The sequence below is a fragment of the Eleginops maclovinus genome, chromosome 16 (assembly GCF_036324505.1).
Source record: "Eleginops maclovinus isolate JMC-PN-2008 ecotype Puerto Natales chromosome 16, JC_Emac_rtc_rv5, whole genome shotgun sequence".
Taxonomy (NCBI): domain Eukaryota; kingdom Metazoa; phylum Chordata; class Actinopteri; order Perciformes; family Eleginopidae; genus Eleginops; species Eleginops maclovinus.
In genome coordinates, this window is record NC_086364.1 from 20637706 (window position 1) to 20662902 (window position 25197).

Genomic DNA, 25197 nt, shown 5'->3' on the forward strand with positions numbered 1-25197 from the left:
CTGACTTCCAGGCTCTGAAAAATAATTGTCTCCTGATCAAATCTGTATTTAGTATTTACATACTTTCACTCATTTCAATATATGATCTAATTTGATAAGCCTTCAAATTCCTAGATAGATACACTGTGGTATTTACTGTAGTGCTCACAGAAGTATGTGCCTAAACGTATAAGTACTCAGGTCTTGTACTTGAGTAAAGTAGAAGTACCAGAGTGTAGGAATACTCTGTCACAGTAAAAGTATTCTAAATTTTCCTCCAGTGAAAGTAGAAAGTACTCTCATCTAAATGTACTTAAAGTAGCGACAGTAAAAGTAGTCATTGTCTGATTGGTCCATTTCAGAATAATATCTCTGATATGTTTTATAATGATTGATCATTAAAGTGTTCTCAGAGCTGGTAAAGGTGCAGCTAGTTTGAATGGCTTTGTATACTGCAGGGTAGCTGCTGGATTTACTGCAGGTGAACTAAAGTCTGATTTAAGGGAGATTATATTTACCATCATTAATCCAAATCTGCCTAGCAACTAAAGGGATTAAATTAATGTAGTGGAGTAAAAGTACACCATTTACCTCTGAATTGTAGTGGAGTAGAAGTACAAAGTAGCATAAAATGGAAATACTCAAGTAAAACATATTTATAATTTGGTTGGTAAACAAAAAGCTCAGAAAGGGAGAAATATAGAGCTGCGCAATTGTGCTCTGTACCTTTAAGATTTGCGACATGTCGTAAAGGTTTTACTGTCGTAAATACTCACATGGAGACTTCATGGATACTGTTGAGTTTTCTCGACATTATTCTACTTTAAATTTAGTTTTTCGGCAGATCTAGCAAACTTGTTGACCTATTTTTTCCTTCTTCGGTGTTGAAAAAAAATACGCTTTCCTGAAAATAAGCAACACTCCATCACTCCGGGTGATTTCACCGGGTGTGTGTGTATTTATGTGTGTGTGATAGAGTGAGTGAGTGAGTGAGTGAGTGTGTGTAACAGTGTGCACCATGTTCGTGTTGGTGGAGATGGTGGACACTGTCAGGATCCCTCCGTGGAACTTCCAGAGGCAACTCAACGACGCCATAGCAGAGGAGCTCAACAAGAAACTGGCCAACAAGGTAGGGGTGTGTGTGTGTGTATATACAAAGTGTTTGTGTAAGTAAATTAAGTTTAGATGAGTACGTGTTTTTAAAGTTAAGAACATACCAAGTCAGTTTTAACTCTCAGCATTACAAGGTTTCCCTATTACTTGGATTATCATAGTTCCCTCATGTCTGATCACTGCTACCTGCCCTCCTCTCAGGTGGTCTACAACGTCGGTCTCTGCGTCTGCCTGTACGACATCACTAAACTGGACGACTCCTATATCTTTCCAGGAGACGGAGCCTCACACACCAAAGGTACAATGCTGCTCCCACATTCTTTCACTTGCATCAGGCCATGCACTGTGTTCATACTGCTGCATTAGATTTGAGATGTATGGTAAATATGGTCTCACAGTTCCCTGTTTAACTTTCGTATCCAATATTAAAACACCTAACTGATTCCTTCCAATCTTCCTTTTGTTTTTCCTCTCAGTTAACTTTAGGTATGTTGTTTTTCACCCTTTCCTCGATGAAATCCTACTCGGCAAAATCAAGTATTGCAGCCAAGAAGGAGTTCACGGTAATTTGAATCTCTCTATTTCAGCATGAACCACACTTCATATAAGTACCACTGTAAACTCTGACGCTGTTCCCTCTCTGGTTCACAGTGACAATGGGCTTCTTCGACGACATCCTCATTCCTCCAGAGTCTCTTCAACAGCCAGCAAAATTGTATCCTGCCCGAATATGTTTCTATAAATAAAGTGAAGTGATTTCATCTCAAGGACCCACAGGTGTATCATGGAATATGGGATAACATGATGCAAGGCAGTCATTCACTTCATAGCAGTGTTTACTTCCTGTTTGTCTTCTTCTGTTGACGTCCAGCTGCATGAGTCTTTTTACCTCTTTCCCTCTCTTGTTTTCTGCTGTTGACAAATATGAAAATTAATTCAAATTTGTTGTTTTCTGATAGTTTTCTGATGGAAAAGTTGGAAAATAATGTGTTTTTTTTCAACACTTATGTTAAATTGACCGGACTTCTTTCTGCGTATTGATATGACTGCACATAGTCCCTTGATCTGAGCGTCCTTAGACAATCTGCTATCAAGAAATAACAGACTGCTGACTTCCCAAAGAGACCAATCAGAATGAAGTATTGAACTAAGCCCTGTACCTGCACTAGATTCTGATGAGTTGACTGTAGTCCTTAACCTCAGCCTCAGTGACGAAGCGGAGCAGGTCTGGCTCTGGGAATACGAGACGGACGAGGGGGCCCACGACCTCTACATGGACCAGGGGGAGGACATCCGTTTCCGGGTGACAGATGAAATGTTTGTGGACACGTCGCCAACGGGACCGGCCGCCGCAGAAACACCAGCACAACCCGGACAGTCGACGGCGCCGCCAGCAGAGGAGGTCGTGGAGAAGAAAGAGGCGCCGTACACTCTGATCGTAAGAACACAGCTCTCACTCACACACACACACACACACACACACACACACACACACACACACACACACACACACACACACACACACACACACACACACACCACCATGAGATCTGCTTGAATAAATTCAGATAAGAGTGAGAAACAATAGATACTTTGGCTGACTGTTTGTTGATTTGGGCTATTTATATTTATATATTTTTTAGGAACTTTAGCCAGAAAATATCTTAGCATTTAAAGTATCCTTTATTACTTTTCAATTCGGTACCAAGGGGCTCAGACTTTTTACATGGAGTAACTCACATACAGGTGCATGTACAGGGTCGGTTTGACTGGTTTAGAGTCCCTAACAAAACAGTATTTAGGAATTAATAAAATAACACAATGACCCCACAATTATTAGTTATATAAAAAGCCTTTGTGATTCTCTTTCCTTGATAAATGTACTTTAAGTTCTTGTGTTTCAATGAATATCTTGTTCTGTTTTTTTAGTGAACATTTTTTTCCTAAAATTCTCAATGTTTTATTTAATAAAATGTGCCTTTTTTATTTCACATTTTTGATTCTTAGGTTGGGATAAATATATGTAATCTATTTTATTTTATTTTTAATAGCACACACGCACATATGCACATATGTATGTATGTATATGTATTCTTTTTTATAACATCTTATGCTTATATAAATATATATGTTTAATTAATGAATTTATTTCCCATTTGTTATTTTTATGATTATGAATATTCTCCTACTACTTGTATTTTATTGCTGATTGGAGATTTTCCTTTTTTTTACATAAATGTTTTTAATTCCTTTTTTTTTTATATCTTAGAAATATATGAATATCATTTATTTAACTCTTAAATGTTTCTAAAACCCAATTTCAGTATTCTGGTTGTGATTTATGGCGCTGTTGTTTCAGGGGACCATCTGTGACCCGGGGCTGGGGCTGCTGTCCTGGTGGAACAGTTAGCACTGCAGAGGAAGAGGAGGAGGGTGAAGATGTATTGTTTTACGAACAGATCGAACATTATAACGGACCGAAAAGACAAGGAGCGGTGAGCCGGAGACACGATACCCAGGAGTTTGGGTACAGAAGTAAAGACATGAAGTCAAACGCTCTCTGAACCAAGACACTGTTGGTGTGAGAGACGGATGTCCCTCTGAGACAGTGTGTTGTAAATACCGCCCTCAACACACCACCTCCATGTTTACATGTAAACCTGAGCATAGATCTGAAAACACAATGATTTGTCATGCGTTTACAGTCATTCTGGTATATTTAAAGGGAAGTTCTGACCCCAAATGCAAATGAAATAAGTAATTTGGTATTAGGATTATAATGTCCTCAGCACTTAACCAGGTATTCTGACTTTAAAGGGTTAAAGCAGGTGATGTTGAGCACTTAACAGCATGTCCGGGATGATAAATGTGCCTAAAGCTGTGAGTCACAAGACAATTAATTATTCCTTTGTATCGTCAAGATCCACAAAAACAATTCAAGAATAAAACACATTTTCTTAGTGGGATTAACGTTGTTCAAGATTAAAATACTTACTTTTGATTTGAAATGTCACCTTTCTATCCTCAGTGTATTTAACAGCCTTGTGATATTTAGTGTTTTTCACTTTCACAGTAAAAGGACGTATCATCAGAGTGAGTGTTTGTGATTTGTCATTTTGTGTGATTATAGGAAGAGGAATACCAAATACGGATTAGCAGCCAGCCTTTAAATCCCACAGTTTGGAGGTCAGTGAAGGCCACAGCGCTGCTTGTTCATCAGTGATCTGCTCTCTAACCGCTGGTCACTGTCAGTATAGAAACTCACACACACACACACACACACACACACACACACACACACACTGATGTTTGTCAGAAATGAGCGAGCTGTGTTTCATGTGACGACTGCGTGGCCCCTAGATGTTTGTCTCATTTGTCTGCAGTGAAAGTAGGTCAGACTGTTTGGAGCTTTGATGAAACAAAAAGAAGTTTGCATGTGGCCGTCATTGCAGAGATATTGCTTACAGAGAGTAAAGCTCGGGAAAAGGACTCAACATCTCAACTTATCTTAGACATTAAAACTGTTTCTGTAAGTTTATTCAGATGTTTCACCTAAAGAGGACATATTCTGCTTATTTCCAGATTGTATATCAGTATGTAGTGTCTCTCCTGGGACATGTCTCCATGCTCTAATGTTCAAAAAGCTCTTTATGTTTCTCATACTGCCTGTGCTGCAGCACCTCTTTCCACCCTCTGTCTGAAACCAGAGTCTGCTCTGATTGGTTAGCTAGCCAGCTCTGTTGTGATTGGTCAACCGCTTAAAGATGTCTCGCTCGCTTACCCTATCACGTGCAATGTGCTGGAGCGCTAGCCAATAGAAGCACGAGTGTTACATAGTGATGTCACTATATTGCGGAAGTCATAAAAGGAGTCCAATGGAGGTGTTTCACGCAGGGGGGACTCCCTCTAGAAGGAACATGGATTTTAGCCTTTCCAGACCATTGACATGCACAGAAAACTGTATAACACACTACAGGAAAGGTATTTTTATCCTTTATAGAACATCATAAAGAACTTGTTGATTTATGTTTATTAGGAATATGAACCTGCAAAGTATATTGTAAAATAAATGTAGAGCAAAACAAGTGACAGTATTTCCTTTCAAAATGTCATGGAGTATTTATGGAGTAGCATACAATGGAAATATAACAGTAGAAGTCCCTTTTAAATGTCTTGAGTAAATGTTACTTTCCTTCACTGTTTTTTTGTTGACATATCTCCACTAATGCAATATCAGACGTGTTGCATTAGTGGAGTCTATTCCACAATATCAACCCTACTATACATCCCTTAAAATAAAGCAGCAGCTGCATAAAGACGATCAATCAAGGCAAAGATATATCATTACACTGGGCATACTGGTCCCATAATAGATTGCATACATTCAAAGGAATGAAGAAAGCAATTTTCTGAACACACACACACATCTCACACACTGTCTCTCACACACATCTCACACACTGTCTCTCACACACAGTCTCTCACACACAGTCTCTCACACACGCAGTCGCATCACGCCATCGGAATCTCCGCCAGCTGCGCAGACTCAGCAGCTCTTCGTCACATCATCATCATCAGGGTTTTCCGACAGACTGCGCGGATTTAGCCGACTTATTTATTTAATAACTCGTTATATAACACACCGCCACTTAAGACGCACTCGCTCATCGTCCCCGACAGACCAGTAAGTAACATTTCTACGGAAAAATAATATGCGTGTTGTAGTGCCTGTATGGGGGGAGTGTGTGGTGTGTGTGTGTGTGTGTGTGTGTGTGTGTCTTTGTTTTGGGATCTGGGACAATGTCTTCTTTGCACGCCTGGAGGAAAAACTGCTAAATCATAAGGACAGGTTCTGTATTTATATCTGGATGTACGGACGATTGATCGGTGTCACATTTCCTCCATGTTAGATCCCAAGCTGGTGTCAATGAACGCACCACGCTTTTGTCCAATTCTACTCTCATTAGCATTGACTGCTTGTTTAGCCTTTCATTCATTTGGGCAGTTTTAATAAGGTTGTCAATGTGTGATTTCCTTACGTTTTGCTATTAGATAACATAAAACCAGAGCGACAGCGAGGGAAATGCGGGATTGTATGCATATTGCACGAGCACAGGTCTCTAAAATCAACACACAATTCACAGAAACTCCTTTTTTAATCATTTTGTTGGATATGATTGGGCTGTCCATGACATTTTATTGCTAGTGGCCTTAATAAAACATGATGTGAAATGCCGGATATTATGCGTAGTGTGTGAACACAGCTCTCGAAAGTCAACACAATTCACACACTGCTTTTATTAAAAGTAATATTGGCAGATATTATCGGGGCTGTCAATGTATTTCCTTTATTGGCTACATCTAAACAAGGAACAAGGCGAGTGAAAAATACAATTGTATGCTTAGTGCATGATCACAGCTCTCTAAAACCAACACACAATTCATACAGTGCTTTTTAAAGTAATTTTGCCATGTTTTATTGGTGTTGGAAATTGAATATATTTACGTTTTGCTCTTAGCTAACATGAAACCAGAGGAAAAGCGAGTGAAATATTGGATTTTTAGCATAGTGCACGAATACAGCTCTTCAAACTCAACACAAGAGTAATTTAGGTAGTTTTATTTGGGCTGTCAAAATCATTTCTTTCTGTTTTGCTTTAAAGGAAAGCACAGGCTAGAGCATGAATACAGCTCTCGAAAAACAACACACAATTCACACACTGTGCTTTTTCATGAGCATGGGACCGGAAACAGATTTGTTCCTGACCCGGGCCAAAGGAGACCTGACCCTGTTTAATTCTGTTGCTTCGTTTCTGCTCATCCAGATGTTCTCCTGCTGTGTGAAAATGATGCTGTCTCACTACAATCCATGATGTGTGCATCCTTCTCTGTGAGTGTAACATAGAGGCTTTAACATGACATGATGTGTGTAGTGCAGTTCGTGTAGGATATGATGTTCATTTGGGGATGGGGCACTGACGTCACGAACGCCCCACTCGAGGCGGCGTGCTGCAGCTGCTCTGACGTCACGCCGTGCCTGCATCACTATCGTCACAGGCGATATGAGGGGGTGTAAAAACACGTATAGCACGACACTGTGTTTGTGTGGTGAATCGTAACCTTGGGAATAGCAGTGTGGGGAGAAACGAGATAAAGGTATATTGACAAGTTCACCTAAATAAACAGGAATGTGTTGTGAGTGATACACATAATGGGAGTCTATAGCCACTGGAATATTATATAAATTAAATATATCAGATGTATAATTAGAATTAAACGTGTGGAGGCGTAGGGAAACACACTAACCCAAACAAACTTACTGAAGTTCGTTTTGCTAAGTATTCTTTTTTCTGTGTCTTTGAATGCACCATATATACCAAAGCAAATTCCCCATTTGTGTAAACCTACTTGATAATAAAACCGATTCTGAATCTAAATCTGATTAATGTATGAGCTGTAACATTTAGGGATGTAGTTGATGCTCAATGTGCAAAGATAATGCGCACAGCTCGACATGACTTGGGTCCCTACTGTAGATGGGTAGCTTAATTACTTATTAATAATAGTGTTTAATAATGTTTGTTTTTTAAAACTATAATGTTAAAAGGCTCGGTTTACCAAATATTAATATATATATTTATTTTATGCACATTTCTTAATTAAAAACTGTCAAAACAGATCAGAGCAAATTATTTCTAATACATTTCTATTTTAGGAAATGATGAGCGGCGGCCTAGATAGAAAAATACGCTAAATCACTAAAACAAAATCAAGAGGCTGATGTGCATTGAATACACTATTGATTCTTCACTGAAGAGTACGGATGCATAAGCAGATATGAAAATGAAATCTCCATATCTATTATTAATACCGTGCAGTGGGTAAGAGATAAACCCGGTAGTATTATTATCTTTAGGGATTGCAGTGCTTTGCAAAACTCCCAAAGGCTTCAGGGTAAATAAAGGAAATTGGTGATGCTTTATGACCTCTGATGAAGCTGGATTAAAGGGACAATTTACTTCCCAAGGTCAGTCTCCCTTTCATTAGGACTTATCTTGTGAAAAATGTTGTGTAATGTCTTCAGCGGAGGTTTTTTGTTAATCAGAAATAAGCCTGATGATGTGTCTGTGCTTGGAGACGGCACATCTTTGAAGAGAGATGGTGTCAGGTTACAAACTAGAGGTGTGGAATCTATTAAGAGCTTTGATGATGCAATTGAGTTGCATTATGGGAAGTGTAGGACCCACTGCTTTTGTAGTACTTCATAGTACCTGTCACATCAGCTTAATATTCTTGTGCACTGGTTGCAGGGATTCACACCTTTTGAAAAAGCTCTCCTTTTGACAGTTTTATACCATCAATTGACTGCTGATTCTCCATTCCTCTCAAGTGATCAATAACTGCTTTGGTAGCAAAATGCATTTCCAGCCATGTGTCTTGTTCGAGGCAAAGTTTTGGTCTTTCTCCTAGTTTAAAAATATCCATAGACATGTTTGCTGTCACTCTGAACCGAAACATCTGCAGAGTAATGTCATACATGATAGGATGAGATGAACTAAAGTTAGTCATGATAGCACCGCCGCCATGTTTTACCTCACATTACATTTCAAAGCGACTTACAATAAGTGGCAAACCCATGAACGTGCTTGTGCAATAGTTTCCAACGAGCTAAACCTTGTATGTGCTTTCTTGACTGTAAGGGAACCGAGAGGGACAATTGGATAAAAAGCTGCTCCTCTCTGTTTGGGTGGGGGGAGGAAAACACTTTACTGCATGCACTTTTTTTAGTCTTCAAGTTCCCTCACTTTAGGATACCCAATACTACATCACTGGGGTACCACTTTTACATTTGAGTGGACTTGATTCAAAATAGAAAACAGACTGAAGGAAAGATATTTGAAAATGCATTTTATACTCACACGTCTCTTAGTTATTTGCCTGCTTGTTTCTGTGTTGAATTCCCGGCTGGAGGACACCCATCCCTCATTTCCCCCTCCATCACCTCTCAGGCCACATGACAACTCTTTGATCTCCCTCCTTCCTCACCCTGTGGTCTCCCTCCTCCTGACAGACCTGAAGCGACAGCGCTGACCTGGATAACTCCGAGTCTGAAGCAGAATCAGAAGCAGCCGGCCTCACAGAGATAGCAGCAGACAGACGCCTCTGTCAGCAGAACAGCCTCCCTCTTCCTCCCTCATCCTCCTCACCCCTGTCACTTCTGAAATGGCGGACCCCGGACTCACGTCGCCCTCCAGGACCCCTCTGCGCTCCCCCAACGCCTCCCTCACCCTGTCCTTCCCCTTCCTGAGGGAGAGGAGCCGGGTTTGGGAGGACGGGAAAGAGCATCCGCTGCCTCGAGATTTACCAAGCCCTCTGCCAACCAAACGCACCCGCACCTACTCAGCGTGAGTTTGTTGTTATTGATTATTATTATTATTATTATAAGCAATGAGTGTGTGGTGGTGAAAACATCCAACCACAGACATTGGATTTTTTCCATTTTATGCTACTTTTAAACTTTATTAGATTACAGATCAAAGTTGTTTTTTTATTCCAATGCAACCTTTGTGAAAGAGTTTGTACTTTGAAACTAAATAAAGTGTTTCATTAACTAAATCACTCTAGGTAAATACACTGAAAAACTGAAATGTTTACTTTAATTAAATCTATTATGTCAACTAATTCAACCCCACAGTATTAGGTCAGTTGAAAGCAGTAATATTAAGTTGAAATAAAAAATATTAGGTTCAAATCAACATTATTGCTTTCAACTGACCTAATACTGAAATGAGTTGACATAAAACATATAATTAAAGTCAACGTTTTAGTTTTTTCAGAAACTAAAACTAAAAATAAGATAAAAATACTATGATAATACGTACCGGAAATGAATGAAAAAAGGAAGAAAAGTGAAATGTATAATGAATAAAAACAACCAACAGGTTTACATTTGATTACCTTCCGTATGAATCCTGCTCTTAGTCCTCTCACTTCTCTATTATTCTGGCTCGTTTGAAGGGCCTGAAGCATAAATGTTCTGACATAAAAGAGGAAAGATGTTGTTGTAAAGGTCTCCTTCTCGTCTTACTAAAACAACAACATCAGTCAGTCGTTATCGGTGCAGAGACATGCGATAACTTTGTTGTTTTTCTGTCTCCATTCCTGCAGTACGGTACGCGCTCAATCAGGTCCGGTGTTTAAAGGCGTCTGTAAGAACTTCTCCAGGTCACAAGGTCACGGCTTCCTCCGACCCTCCCACGGCGGAGAGGACATCTTTGTTCACATCTCAGAGTGAGTAACAAAAACACTGAAGCGCATCTTAAAAAACTAACAGAATCAGAATCAGAAAGGGTTATTTCTCCCGCAGCGGGGACATGCACATTGTTATAGTAAAGGAACTAAAAACTAAAATATAAATCAGGAAAAAATATTGTGAAAGAAAGAAAAATACAATGAAAAATACTGAATAAAGAACAAATATATAAAATATGCAAATTACTGAGGATATGTACAGGAAAATGTATGTGCAATAGAATAAAGATAGATTTAAAAGATATACAGATTACAGCAAATGAACAGTGCAGGAAAAATATCTACAAGGAAAATAATTATAGCATAAAATAAAAATAAGACAGAAATCTAAATTAAAATTAAATAACAAAAAGGAAAATATTCTGTCCAATAAATATTAATATAAATATATTTAAAAAATACAAAATATTGTGTTATATATCATATTTTATTTATAGACACTAATGGACTGAATACAGAGGCAAGTTCACGAAAATTGACTTAAAAGTACTGAAGTAGCAGCAGTTATAATATTAGTAAGTTGCACAAAGTATTGTTATGTGTTTTACAGCTGTGTCCTCCGAGAGTCACAGCAGACAAACGTCGGCTGAATTAAAAACAGCAACACTAACAACTAACCTCAGATCTGCAGCATCACCTCAGGACTCTTTTAACTCAGCAAACTAAAGTCTACGTTTGTACTTTTCTCAAAGGGAGAGCTATTTTTTCCAACTCTCACAGGACTCTGACACCTGCAAGAAGAGGAAATGCACAGAGAGTTACGCAATCTGTTTTTATTCAGCATTCAGCACGAAGCTAAATGTTTCTACAGCTTCAGCAAAAGCCCTTTTGTGAAAACAGATTCTGCAGGATCTGAAACAGCTGCATCGTGGGTCGGAGGGTTTATCTTGTTTCAAATGTCTTCAGTGTAAGAGCTCCTGCAGATGTTTCTGAGTGTGTGTGTGTGTGACCACATATTTGGCAAACAGTTATGGGAAGATTTATCCCAATTAAGAATCATTAAAGAACAGCAGCTGCAGCCCCTCTTTTCAGCCTGTGTTAGCTGGCTGGCTCTGTCGTGATTGGTCAACTGCTTAGAGATGTCCCGCCCCTTAGCCTACAATGTGTTGGAGCGCTAGCCAATTGAAGCACAAGTGTTACATAGTGATGTCATTGAGTGTGTGCATTCATCCATTATATCAGTAGAGCGGCTGCACAGTTTAAAATATCTAAAGATCTTTAATCGGAGGGTCTTTCTTTCATCGTAGTGACTCTTCTTGGATTAAACATAGTCTGTGACCCTGTGCATCTTCACATCAAGACTGTGTGAAACAAAACTCTCCATTTTCCACACTTCATCTTCATGGCCCTACTTTGTCTCTGTTCCAGCATCGAGGGGGAGTACGTCCCGGTGGAGGGAGACGAGGTCACGTACAAAGTGAGCCGAGTGCCGCCCAAGAACCTGAAGGTGCAGGCGGTGGAGGTGAAGATCATACACCTGAACCCCGGCACGAAACACGAGACCTGGTCAGGCCAGATCATCAGCTCGTAGACCCAGAAAACCCCGGGGGCTCATGGGTAATGGAGGGGGAGGGGGGGCTGGGGCATCAACCTGTTGTAGGACTGATATTTTACATCTCATTATTTCTTTAAAAACATGCTTTACCTACACAGCACCGGTCCAGATTTAATGACACAGGTGCAGAGGGCTGTCTCCTACTCTGCTGAATTTGCTGAATACGATTTATTTATTTATTTCCCCTCAAAACAAAACAAAGAAAACAGCTGGGGGTTTATTTTCCTGCGGGTATCAGCTGGGTAAAGTTTGAAACACTGGGAAAACAAAGCAAAGCATGACAGCTGAGTGTATGTGAAGTGGAGAGAGCGGTGTAAGTAGGACAAAAGGCTGAATTCAGTTTCACTTCCCTTCTTTGCAGCTGTTTGGCACTTGTTTACTTTGCTGAACATTTCCAGGATCACATTGCGGGTGCAAGCGTGGGTCAGATGACTTGCTATCATAAGTCGTACACAGTGCAGACGCTGTAAAGATGGGAATTTGAATTCAAGAACAGAAATGATGGACCTAAGAGGAAGTTGTTTAGGTAATTAAAGAGGAAGACATTTCAATGGTTGTGTATTAGAAGGTTTATGCATTAAAAATCAAATGAAATATGATTAAATCCCCCAAAATAAAAGGTTCAGGACCCCTTTGTGTGACCAGTTTAGAACATAAACTGAATTTGAGGACAAAAAAGGGTTATTTAAGTTTTATTTTGAAAGAGAGAAGGTGTAAGTAAGTTAGAAATTCATGAAAAGCACGAAGGCAGACGAGGACTCAAGGAATCACATTAAATCAGGCATGGACACAACTGAAAAATATTTGACTGTGAATGGAAAGCAAGTATTTTCCTTACAAAAATGCATATCCTTGTTTGTTGTGTGGTTATTTATTTGTATTTATCAGTGTGTGTGTGTGTGTGTGTGTGTGTGTGTGTGTGTGTGTGTGTGTGTGTGTGTGTGTGTGTGTGTGTGTGTGTGTGTGTGTGTGTGTGTGTGTGTGTGTGTGTGTGTGTGTGTGTGTGTGTGTGTGTGTGTGTGTGTGTGTGTGTGTCCTCAGATTGCAAGCTTTAATAACTTGCACAAATTAGTTGAAAACTGCCAGAAAAAACTTCTCCAAAACATTTGTCGTTCTGGTGGAAAAATGTCAGGTTTTGAAAGCGTCTGCAGCCACGAAACAAAACGATTTGTAAATCTCTTTTTCTATTATCAGGAAAAAAAGACATGCATCTGTGTGTGATTTATTAAGCGTCTCGTCAGTGTGATGGTGAACTACTCGACTTCATTGGTGGTGCCAAAAGAGATCTGTCACATAAACGTGGTCCGTAGTACTTCAGGTTTTGCTCGGTTAAGTACTGTTTGTCATTTTCTATGATATATCTGTTCCATAGAGTCTCTATGCATCCGTCACTGCCTGAATCCGTTCATCATCACTCCGTTTATTTTCTCCGTCACCTTCAAAGGGCACTTTCTGTTGTGGACCAGCCGCTGTGGTGGTGATCACAGTGAGGACTTCTACTGAGCCTTGAAAAAAAACAACATTAAAGCATTTTATGATTCACACGACTGACGAGAGTGTGTTTATTTAACTGCATCTGACAGGAAGAGGAAGAGGAAGAGGAAGAGGAGGAGGGTGAAGACTGATAAACACGTGGGGAGAGAAACTGTCACGCTGGTAATAATTAAAAATAAAAAAAGCTAATAATAATAATAATATTAAAAATCATAACAAAATAATAAGAGGCATAAATATATTATAATACCAAAAATAATAACAATAATAAATAAATATATATAATTATTTTTTTATTTTTTTAAATCTAATAACTAAAATAATAAAAATCTTAACAAAATAATAATAATAAAAGAGAAATAAATATATTAAAATAATAACAATCACAAATACATATATAATAATTAAAAAATGAATAATAACAATAATAGTACAAATAATAATAATGGTAAAAAAATATATATTAATTAACAATTGAGAAGAATAAATATGTAAGAATAAAAAATGAGGAATAATGATTATAAGTAGATGACAGATTTAGATTGCATTTCATTTAGCTGATGCTTTTATCCACAGCGGTTTCCAATAAGTGCAATAAACCATTAAGATACACTCTCAGAAGAAGATAAATAAAATCTACATATATATTTATATTATGTTAAAACTGAGAGGACGAATATCTTTCATTAGAAATGTTGCATATATGAAGAATAACGTACAGGATAAAGTCCGATTTCATTATATGCCAAAAGTAAAGCTGGTAATGCAGTGAAACCCTTATGTTAATTGTATTCTCAACATGGTATTTTAACTTTATATTTGAAATACAGAATAGAAAACATCCTCCTCTCATTGTTACACCTTGGTGAGTCTCTTACCTCCCTTCTGTTTGGTGAAATATCTATACAGTACACAACACTAGCTTGTAAGGGGGGCGAGGCAGAAAATAGCTTTGAAGAAAAGAACAAAATAAAGTAAACACATCATGTGTTTTTAAATCAGTTCCCTTTTCTCTGTTTCTAGAGACACGTCAGCATCACGTCTCGCCTGAGGAAGCATGCACTTAAACTCTGCAATGCAGGGACACAAGCCTTTTGTGATATTCAGGCCTTTATGTGCCTCGAAAGCATTTGACTGTGAGTCGACACATAAATAATCACAAAAGAAACCAGTGAAATAACAAAAGCTATGTTGGCTTTCAAAGTTGTTGGTGCTCTGTATCTACTCATCTGTGTTTATTGGGGAGGAGTTCAGCTATATTTGTCTTACGGTTATTAACACCAAGTCTCATTTTCTGACTGTCGAGTGGTTTTTATAAAAGTTTTAAGAAGACTTCAATGATTTAAAGAAAAATCCATGATCAAAGTGGTGATACATTCTTCAACATCTAACATTTGGTGGTCAAACAGCCACAAGATAAACTGTCATTTATTTTAGAAGCACCTGGCGTAGGTAGGATGTGAGTGTCTGGCGACCCCCAGTGGTGGGATGTGGGATTACACCGAGGCAGAAAAACAAATGTATATCAGGGGTGTCCAAACTTTTTTCCCCGCGGGCCACATACAGAAAATACACGGAGAGCTGGGCCACTGATAGAGGTGAACATTGTCCCAAAAATGAAGTTAGAAGTTAGCAAAACAAATCAAATGTAGCTGAAGAATACTTGAACACGTTTTAAAGAAAGAACTGCCTATCCCATCTGTCTTTAGGGTTTCATTTATTTTGTTGGCAGCTCATTTCTTAAAACAGAAGCCTCAGACTGCTGATAATAAGAGTAAATAGGAAGGTTCAATTTCAAGATTGTTATAGAAATAAGTTATTGGGTTGTTTTTTTATCAACTAAGATTTGTTAGAACATATTTTACATTCTAAATTACTGAATTTATCTGAAAATTGGGCTCATTAATATATTTGAACATATATATTTGAGAAGTACAAGATAAGACAAGCAAAGTTTAATTTGTGGGCCATATTGCATTTTACTTTTAGAATTTGCAGAGGGCCCCCGGGCTGAAGTCTGGACACCCCTGGTATATATTATAGCCCTTTATCAGGTCTCAACACCTATATACTAGGAGTCATTCACCCAATCACACCTCATTCATGCAGAGCAGTGCCAGTTGCTCTAGGGAAGCTAACATCCACACACACTCACACACCGTTGGCCAGGGAGCAACTCAGGGTTCAGTATCTTTCGACATGTTGATGGCACAGGCCGGGATCAAACCTGCAGAAACTGTATTCCTTTAGTTGAGAAAGCGCTGTGATTTTGTAAGTGACTTATATGTAAACGCACATCAGTAAAGTCAAAGCTCAAGAACGACAGTGGAGAACTGAGTTCAGTGCAAGATATCAAAATGTTTTATTACAATTAATCCACTTTTTTTATCCAGAAAAGACTGAAAGTAATCAGTTAGCATCATAAACATTTCCTGTTGTGCATAAAAGTATTTTTCTACATGATCCTTTGAGTCGTTTTAAAGGAGTGTTAACAGTCCTGCAGCTGATGCATTTAAAAGCCTCACATTTACAATACTGATAAATCAAAGAGGCATTACCCATTTAGTGTTCACATATTTAAAAGTTATTTGTAAAACCCTTCATATTAAAATAATTAGCAACAAAGAACCAAGCATACCAGATACAGCGTTCAAGCCATGATACAGTTTGTAGAAATATTTGACACTAAAAGTATGGACTGACAGAAGGTGGTAGCTTCACTCACTGGTTAAGATGAATTCATTGAGTCTGTAGTCAATACATACATCTGATATGTGTTCCTTTTAATTGAATTTTAAAAACCTAGAGATGCAAAACAAGCTCTTCTCTTCCCTGAAGCTTAAAAAACATTTGATATTTAAGGAATCACACAATTAATCTCCAGAGACGTTACAATAACTGGAATGATTCATATATCCTCAACTTTGGAGGAATAAAAACATCTTCTTTATCGCTTCGCTCATATCCCATTTCCTCACCCTATTTAATATCTCCCTTTCACTGTCATCATCTCTTTCAGCAATGATCAAACATATTACATTACGCCCAGAATTAGTGCAAAACATCACTTATACCCAAATAATCTGTAGTAAGAACTTCCAACAATAACAACCTTTATATTCTGTTAGCTGTTTGGCTAACTTATGCTACATGCTAATCTTATTGCACATGACTTTAACATACAACATGTAACACCTTCTCTGTCCCTTTTTAAAATACTTAAAAAGCAGAAGGATTAAGGTTTAAAATGTAGTCCAATCCCCCCGCTGCTGCTGTCCATTGTTTTCATATTATTAAGGAGGAGGAAATCAGTAGTAGTACCTTGGTTCATAAACATCCTGCGTTAGAGGAGCTTGTTGTCGTACAAGCGGAGAGCCACAGGCGGGAAAACAGAGGGGATTGTGGGTAAAGGGATCAGGGGACTCAAGGCTCGTGAGGCGGAGTGTCAAAGAAAATCTCCCGACAGAACCGGGCCGTGTCCTCCGGGAGAAGACGGTGAAACCGATGGTCCGAGGGTCGTTGAAGATTTCATAATCGTTCCCTCCCTGAAAATAGAAAAACATATTTAAAAATAACAGATTATATTACCATTCATTTGGCTAATGCTTTTATCCAAAGCGACTTAGAATAAGTGCAAAAAACATGGATATTTAAACCCCGAACAACAAGGAAAATGCAGATATACAGCTCTTTAAATGTAGCCTGGTAACACCAGCCTGTTTGACTTCGATCACTTACAGCAGGGATTCCCAAAGTGGGGGTGCGCGAGCTGCCACCAGGGGGTGCGCAAGATGAAACATGTAAAGGTGGTCTGGTATAAAAATGTTACATTACATTACATTACTTAATATTACATATTTAGTTTGTTTTTTAAGTGGGATTTTTCCATAGGCTACAATAAAAAACAGGAACAATAAACATTTCCTTTGTAATCCCTTTTATTTTAAATAAAAAAACTATAATTTATTAGTTTTTGATAGAAACGTAGAAGAAGACAGCCGCTGGAACGTCTCATGACAAAGTTATTTATACGGCGATAAAACAAAGCTTTGTCGCGTTTTTTTGGGGGGGGGTTTTGCGTTTTTTTGGGGGTGCGTCAACCCGGTTGGGACGTAGAAGGGGGTGCGCCGCCAAAAAAGTTTGGGAACCGCTAACTTACAGCAAAATGAAATTGGGCGGAAGTACGTAGGCTGGTATAGCCAGGCTACTTTAAATTGCTTTTACCTCAGAACGTTGACATAAAATCCTCTTCATCTGAACCCAACCCTTATTATTTTTGACTAATTCAATATGGCCAAGGTACAAGAAAAACAAAGTTATGTTAGATAGGTTAAATAGCCCCCTGTGAGTTATACAATTCCATCGTTTTTGATTGATTAAATGCCCAAGTAACTTCAAACTTTATGATAAATAAGTTTCAAAATGTATATAACAATAAATATATGTTCATGGGAGGTTAGTGATGACCTTTTTTTTTAAGGTAAACCTCAAATTAGATAAGATAAGGAATGAAACACCTAAGATAATTGAATGAAATTGGATGTTAAAACCTAAAAAAGTTGATACTGAAATGGTAAATGGACTGTACTTTTATAGCGCTTTATCAGATCTTCTGGACCCCTCAACGAGCTTTACATTATAAGTGTCATTCACCCATTCATACCTCATTCACTTGCTCTAGGGAAGTTTCACACACACTCACACACCGTTGGCCATCGGGAGCAACTCAGGGTTCAGTATCTTGCCCAAGGATACACCGACATGTTGACCGCACTGGTTGGGATTGAACCCACAACCTTCTGGACGAAAGACGCCTGTCCTACAGAGAGATGTGCTCCCAGAGATCTGAATATCAACTCACATCCGAGGTCTCGTTGCCGAAGAAGTAGATGGCGTCCAGGCCTTCACTGTCCAGCAGCTCTAAACACAGCCTCTTGTCCCAGCCCTCCGGGAACACATCGAAGCTGATGAGACCGCCTGGAAAAAGATAAATAAAAAACAGGACATTGTAATAAACATCAACTTAATTATATACACTCATGTACTCTGTATTCCTTTAAGGAGAAACACTAGACATCGGGATTGGAGAGAGCAGAGGAAGCAGTGTTTATGTCAGGTTTATAGGACAGGATTTTGAGTGACCAGTACACTTTACATGATTCCCTTTTTTTAACCTCCATTTACACATTAGACTCTGCAGGACTAACGCCCCGCCCTGAAGGAGACATTTGAAAGTCTTTATCCGGCAGGGATAGACCGGTTTGTTCAGAGGACTGGTTGGCAGAGAAAAAGGATGCATGACAAACAAAACTCTTGGCATTGTTTGGTCAGAGAGAAACAGCATGTGTCATAGGGCGGCACGACTCTGACACAATGGAGAAAAGTCTCCCACAAACCTGAAATCTGCTCTCTACCCCCTCCCCTTCTTAGATTCCCCTCACTGTCTCAGCTGATCAACAGTCAATAACAATGGTACAGCTGAGGAGCAGCCAGCCAATCAGAGCACTGCTTCCCTCACACACCTCCATTACCTTCAACCCCCGCACTGTAAAACACATCAGGGCTTCAACACTCTCTGAATGAACTCCTCCTGCACACAGGGTAGGACATACACACAAACACTGTAAGTCTGTGGGGGTTTCTTCTTCTCATCAACCACCTGTTCTCCTCTGGGATCGCAACATTTAATAAAGAAAATCAATAGCTTTGCCCTCTCATCATCTCTCGGTGTCCCTGACGTTCTGTCCTCTCAGAGCAGATCGGAGACAGTGTCAGGTTTATATAACATCGCACAGATCAGCAGGATCGTCTGACAGGAGGCAGCTGTGCAGGCGCAGATAAACTCGGAGTAATGTATCTCTCTGAACATCCTCGGGACACATCAGGCTGTTTCCTTACAGTGGAACATCTGCAAACAGCACCAACTCCTCGAAAACACACTTGCGGGTTACGTTCATTAAATGTTTTTATTTTAGTTTATAACGTGCACATTTTTGCTTGATTCTCTATGCCAATATACATCTTTTTATTCTATTTTATTGTGTCTGTTTTTGCACATTTGTGCTTACTTTTAAGTTAATATACTTGTTTTATTTTATTATATTTTGGAGCAAATGTCACAACACCAAATTCCCCCCCTCTTAATATATTGGTACCCTGATTTTGGCATTGTTTCTATTCTTCATACAATCACCTTATCATCTAACCTTTTATATGACTTTTAATGTTTTGCAAATGATTCAAATCAGAATCCCTCAAATAAATCAGAAACCTCGGTTAATAAGAAGTTTAAGAAAGAACTCTGTAGAACTCTGACAGCAGAAGTGTACTGACATCACCTTTCTCTATTGTTCTACGTGCCAGAGATCTATACGAGTAATGAAGAAAAACAAGTCTGGACTGTGCACACTGCACAGCCTTCAGGTGACGTCAGCGGAGCTTAACACACCTCGCAGAGCACGTAAGCAAACATGAATATCCGATTCCCCTTACTAGAGAGTGGAAACAGTGTGTTTGTGTGTGTGTGTAATGGTTAACTGATGGCTCCAATGTCCAGCACCAGCACCTCCACACATCAGTAGAGTGGGGGTAGAGGGACTTTTAAAAACAGTGATAAGAAACAATAGACAGACAGGTATGTTGTAAAACTGGTTTGTATGCTGCACTATGGTATTTAAAAAAACAGCGTACTGAGGAACTTGTTTTTTATTGTGAGAGAACAAGACAGAACTGAGATGCTCCATGATGTCAACCCTGCAGGTTCCTCTGTATGTTTGGCACATTTGTGTTTATTGCCACCTCTTTAACTTTAGACTCTGATATCCCCTCACCTTTAGTGAACCGTAGTCCCTTTCCAGCAAACTCCTCTTTCAGGGCCGCTACGAATTTCTCCCGGATCTTCTCTCTCTGTGGAGAAAGTGACAGCGCAGTCAGACTCCGTCTCCTTTGTTATTGCACACATGCAAAGACAGTTACTTAAAGAGGTCCTACAATGCTTTTTGGGATTTCCCCGTTCCTGTAGTGTGTATTTTATACGTTGTTGTGAATGTAAATGTTCTTCAAAGTCCCTGTGTGGGACTCCTTTGTTTACGTCTGTGAAATAATGACATCACTTTGTAATACTTGCGCTTCTATTGGCTAGCGCTCAAACACATTGTACGTGATAGGCTAAGGGGCGGGACATCTCTAAGTGGTTGACCAATCATAACAGAGCCAGTTCAGAGCAGACTGGGCTCTGGTTTCAGACAGAGGGTGAAAAGAGGTGCTGCAGCACAGGAAGTATGAGAAACATAAAGAGCTTTCTGAACGTTAAAGCATGGAGACATGTCCCAGTGAGGAGCTAATTACCCTCATTCATCTGCACTTTTCTCCAAGAGGTTAAATGTATGCAGTTCGTTCATATAATCTGAGTACACATTATTCCATGCATGAATGTAAAAAAGGATCCAGCAGCATGAATGTTAGCGTGTAGCTAAAGGGTTAAATGTCTCCTCCTCTGCTGCTATCTCTCACTCTGTGAACCATCAATGGACAGCTTGTTAAACCGTGCTGAAAGCTCAACATTGTTTGACCTCTCTCTGTCTAATTAATGAAGCACATTTCATGAAACCGAGAAACAGAGAGGCAGCCTGTGACTCCCCGTGCCTGATGTTTAAAAGGGAACAGTTTGTTTAGCTTAGCTGCTAAACTTAGCTCCTGTGCATCATAATGAAACTCAAGTATGTTAATTATATGTCTTATACACAAAAAACCTTGAATTGCAAAAATGCTGACTCCTTTCTGGGTTTAGTACTTATTATTCCTGCACCACGAGGCAGTGCAGACAGAATAATAATATGCTAAACCACAAACAAAGACCACTGACGACAACAGACTGCGTAGTTCTCTCTCAACCTGACCACAGGGATTTTGGTTTGGTCACTATTAATGTATGAATGACAGAATGATGAGAGTGTTTCACCTTATCGATTTCAGAGAATTCTATCCTCTCCTCCTGTGTGCAGCTTCGACCGATGGGGGAAATATTGAGCATGCCATTCCTGAATTCAATGAACGTCCCCCTGCAGAAGGAAATAAAAGATGCATGGTTAAAGGCAGTTGTTAACTCATACAGGAACCTGGATTTTATTCCTTCCCATAGCACGTAAAACACAGTCGTTTTTAGCTCTATTCCCACGCAGGGATCACAACGAGAGGAATTATTTTTATGCTTCAAGATGCTATTGATGATTAGATTCCAGGGATACCAGGAATGCAGTTGTGTGTGTTTGTGTGTCCAGCTGAGGGTGTGAGTAACCCGTGGCTTGAGTGTTTTATGAGACTGCTCACCTTTTCTTTGGCAGCTTGATGAGCCCCATGTAGCTGAGGCAGAAGTTGATCAGGTCCTGCAGCAGCTCCTCCCCAAGATGGTTCTGAATGGCCTGATGGGATAAAAATGCGCTCATTCATTTCTTCATCACACAAAACCCAGTGCAGCTCTTTGCATTTGTCTTAAAACAGGTAACATGTTGTGACGTTGTGACATGGGACTGTTACGTACCTGCGTTGAGAGGAGTTTCCCGTCTTTGTATTGCACCGTCCCGTTCTCAGCAAACACATAGTCGAACTTGTGCACCACTGTGAGAGAAGAGACAAATTAAATGTGGTTTAAGCTCACCTGGATCTTTAATAATCTGCGCGCTCAACTCAATTAAGAGTGGCTCTTCTGCTAAATCGGAAAAGGGGAAAGTAGGCCTGCTATATTTACTTGGTAGCAGATTAGAGCATGTGTAACACCGCCTAGAAAGCCAAGTTTAATCTTCCTGACCTTCCTACTCACTTTGGCTTGGAAGTGCACTGCAACACTCTGCAGGTAACTCGGCTAAAAAGCTGCTTGGTCATTGAACCTGCATAACCCAAAAAAAACTGAAGGCCTTTTGCAGCTTATAATTCAAAACGGGCTGATTGTGAGAGACGAATTACCATAAATAAGTGGGTTTAACTGGGTCCATTACTGTGAGAAAAACAATATTAGGATTAACACATTTTAATGATGTTATAGTAAGACATCCTAAACTGCTTCATTAGGTACGATGATAATGAAACTACTGAACAATTCCAAGAGTTGTTCATTAAAAAGCAGCTGAATTTTAATATAAAATAGAAGAAGCCCTAAAATCCTTAAAAGAAGAAGAGGTTTCCAGTGAAGTCATATTTGGATTTAAAGCTACTGGGTCACATGACGTGGAAGATATTGAAGAAACATCATCATTTGGAGGGTAATTTTTTGCATGTCTAAACCATCACACATCATCTGCTGCAATGTGTGCATGAAAAACGATTCACATTTAGAACACTTGGCAAGGATATGAAACCACATGGCTCCCTCTTGGCACAGTAGTTGCGCATTCGACATTATTTACAGATAAACAAGTTTTCCTTCTGTCTACTCAGCCGTGTGTCAACTCAGCTGTGAGGTTGTCAGAGCTGCAGTGTGTTTTTACCAGATTATTAAGCAAAAATCAATCAAACCACTGAAGATACACAGTCAAAGCAAGAATCCTGCATGTGCTACATACTGTACAGAGGTTTTGCACCAATTAGACAAAAGGTCTCTCTTTTGAAGTATGGCTCACTACGTTCTGATGCAGAATCAACAATACAATCATGATGAGTTAAAGTAAACAACACTCGCACAACGGTCAGCCCTGACTAATGGATTGCGACACAGATAAAGGAAGAGAGAGCTGATCGGCCTGAATCAACTACTTGTTTTGACAGTAGGTTTGTAACCAGGATGTTGTCTTTTCTGTCTTTCTGTGCCAAAATTCTACACAATTTCCAAGGACCCTTCCCTTTCTTACACACTCTGTCTGCTAAAGTTACAATAAAAAGTGTGAGGTCATGCATTTTCATCCAGCTGGGTGAATGATACAGCCTGCAGTGCACAGTATAAACGGCCTGGGGTTAAGACAGGAAGAAGAACAGGACTCTCACCATCATCCCCGAGCTGCTCGGCTATCTTGGAGTAGTCCGACCCTCCCACAATGCCGATCTTCACTTTCCTCCGCAGAGACTGGAAGAACTCGTCCAACTGAGGGTCGATTTTCTGCAGATTACAGGGAAATGCACGGCATGTTAATACATTGTGTAAGCTCCACTTTAAAACACACACACGCATTAAGTAACTGGTTGTTATCGTGATATAAAACTGGATGGTTTCTCAGATTTTGGAGATAGTTTTCTTAACTTGACTGCATGTGTCAAGCTGTATTGTTACTTCTCTTTTAGTGTAGTCATTATATCTACATAATAATGTGTGTCTTCTTCTTGTTTTCTGATTATTATTTCTCAATTGCGCAAATATTTTGTGAAAGCAATGGTCATCCTACAAAGTTTTCGCAAAATCATTGTAACGGTATTTGGCCAAAATGTTTGTGATACTTGATTTTCTCGCCATCGCAGAGCCCTAGCCTGAACACACACACATATGTGAACAATATCTGTGTGTTGCACTGTGTCATTGAAGCATTATTGTGCAGAAAGAGAACAATGGACACAACAGTACAGATTGCCTTTGTGGTATTTCAATCTGGCACAGAAGTGCAATTACTCCAACATAGGGAAGGCAAACTCTTGAGCTGCAGAAACACACACACACACACACACACACACACACACACACACACACACACACACACACACACACACTAGTTACCTTACATGACCCGAGCATTCAAACAGCCCAATGAGGACAGCGAGGAAGTACATCAAAATTAAACCAAGTATAGGAACAAGGCTTTAAGACACTCCAATAAAGACAAGGGGGGGGGGGGGGGGGGGTAGTTTCGATGTGAATCAAATCCGGACTTAAATAGGTCACCACACATTAACAGACCTTTACATTACCATATTATAGCACACAGCCCCTCGTGCGAGAGACATTATGTTATTAAATGTTTCAGATCAAATCAATCAATCAAATAATTGATATTATAGAGTTTACCTCTCTAGGTGGTGTCAAAGTGCCGTCCACGTCGAACAGGCAGAGGATGTTTCGCTCCGACGAGAGGACGTCTGATTCCTCCATTTGTTTCCCTCTTACGAGTGAGTCTGTTTAACTAATGCACGTTTTAGCTAAAGGTCCAGGCTCGTGCAGAAACACACCTTATAACACACATTTACGGACGGAGTGTTCAGCTGTCAGTTACATCAGAATAAAAACAGACTCCAAGGTTAAAGGAAATACTCTCTTCCGGGACAGTTGTTTTTCTCGTTTCTCTTCCTTCCTCGGTTCTTTGGTGCTGCTGTCTCGGATCGGTTCAGCTCGACCCGGTTCAGCACCAACAAACAAACACAGCGCCCTGTACGTGTCGGCTCTCTTTCGCAACACTGTAATTCATTCAGCCAATCAGAAGCCAGGGGGTGTGACGTCAACTGGTGGGCGGGGCAGATCGATTTCCATGCATGTCCACAGCAAGCCGACCTTTTACCTACAAATCAAATGATGGATGCTGCACAGAAACACAGCAGGAACAATTATATGTACTGTCAATGGAAACACAACAGGCTGTGTGGAGTAAAGCGTTTTTATAAGAGTAGAATAATACCTTAATAAACTTCTGCTTATGAAAGTGTCATGCATAACAGTAAGGAGCAAACACATTCCCTTAAAATATTTATTTACATAAAAAGAGAAGAGCTATACCTTTTTCCTTTTTATACCTAAGGAAAAAACACTTGTACATGCTACAAATCATGCACAA

At 39.6% G+C, this 25197-nt stretch overlaps 3 protein-coding genes across 3 annotated transcripts; 2 read left to right on the top strand and 1 right to left on the bottom strand.

The window, feature by feature from the left end:
- Positions 1-726: 726 nt before the first annotated feature.
- polr3h (polymerase (RNA) III (DNA directed) polypeptide H) lies at positions 727-4185 on the top strand. Its single transcript, XM_063903038.1, has 6 exons — positions 727-1108; positions 1294-1390; positions 1569-1655; positions 1744-1807; positions 2302-2530; positions 3452-4185. Exons 1-6 carry the CDS (start codon positions 998-1000, stop codon positions 3500-3502), a joined length of 639 nt encoding a protein of 212 aa, XP_063759108.1. The 5' UTR covers positions 727-997; the 3' UTR covers positions 3503-4185.
- A 1403-nt stretch (positions 4186-5588) lies between these two features.
- csdc2b (cold shock domain containing C2, RNA binding b) lies at positions 5589-13501 on the top strand. Its single transcript, XM_063902919.1, has 4 exons — positions 5589-5776; positions 9164-9497; positions 10261-10383; positions 11773-13501. Exons 2-4 carry the CDS (start codon positions 9316-9318, stop codon positions 11933-11935), a joined length of 468 nt encoding a protein of 155 aa, XP_063758989.1. The 5' UTR covers positions 5589-5776; positions 9164-9315; the 3' UTR covers positions 11936-13501.
- Positions 13502-15791: 2290 nt separating this feature from the next.
- Positions 15792-24824, bottom strand: LOC134878290 (phosphomannomutase 1). The gene is given in 9 exon segments (XM_063904236.1): positions 15792-16941; positions 16944-16998; positions 18315-18430; positions 20284-20359; positions 21414-21513; positions 21782-21873; positions 21993-22069; positions 23429-23540; positions 24438-24824. Coding segments are annotated over 9 exon segments (777 nt in total). The 5' UTR covers positions 24522-24824; the 3' UTR covers positions 15792-16876.
- Positions 24825-25197: the final 373 nt, after the last annotated feature.

Bases quoted from the DNA above. Each gene is read 5' to 3' on its own strand.
- polr3h (XM_063903038.1), top strand. From the start codon at position 998: ATGTTCGTGTTGGTGGAGATGGTGGACACTGTCAGGATCCCTCCGTGG. The intron at 1,109-1,293 runs GTAGGGGTGTGT...CCCTCCTCTCAG, and splicing joins ACAAGAAACTGGCCAACAAG to GTGGTCTACAACGTCGGTCT. The intron at 1,656-1,743 runs GTAATTTGAATC...TCTGGTTCACAG, and splicing joins CAGCCAAGAAGGAGTTCACG to TGACAATGGGCTTCTTCGAC.
- csdc2b (XM_063902919.1), top strand. From the start codon at position 9,316: ATGGCGGACCCCGGACTCACGTCGCCCTCCAGGACCCCTCTGCGCTCC. The intron at 9,498-10,260 runs GTGAGTTTGTTG...CCATTCCTGCAG, and splicing joins CGCACCCGCACCTACTCAGC to TACGGTACGCGCTCAATCAG. The intron at 10,384-11,772 runs GTGAGTAACAAA...TCTCTGTTCCAG, and splicing joins ATCTTTGTTCACATCTCAGA to CATCGAGGGGGAGTACGTCC.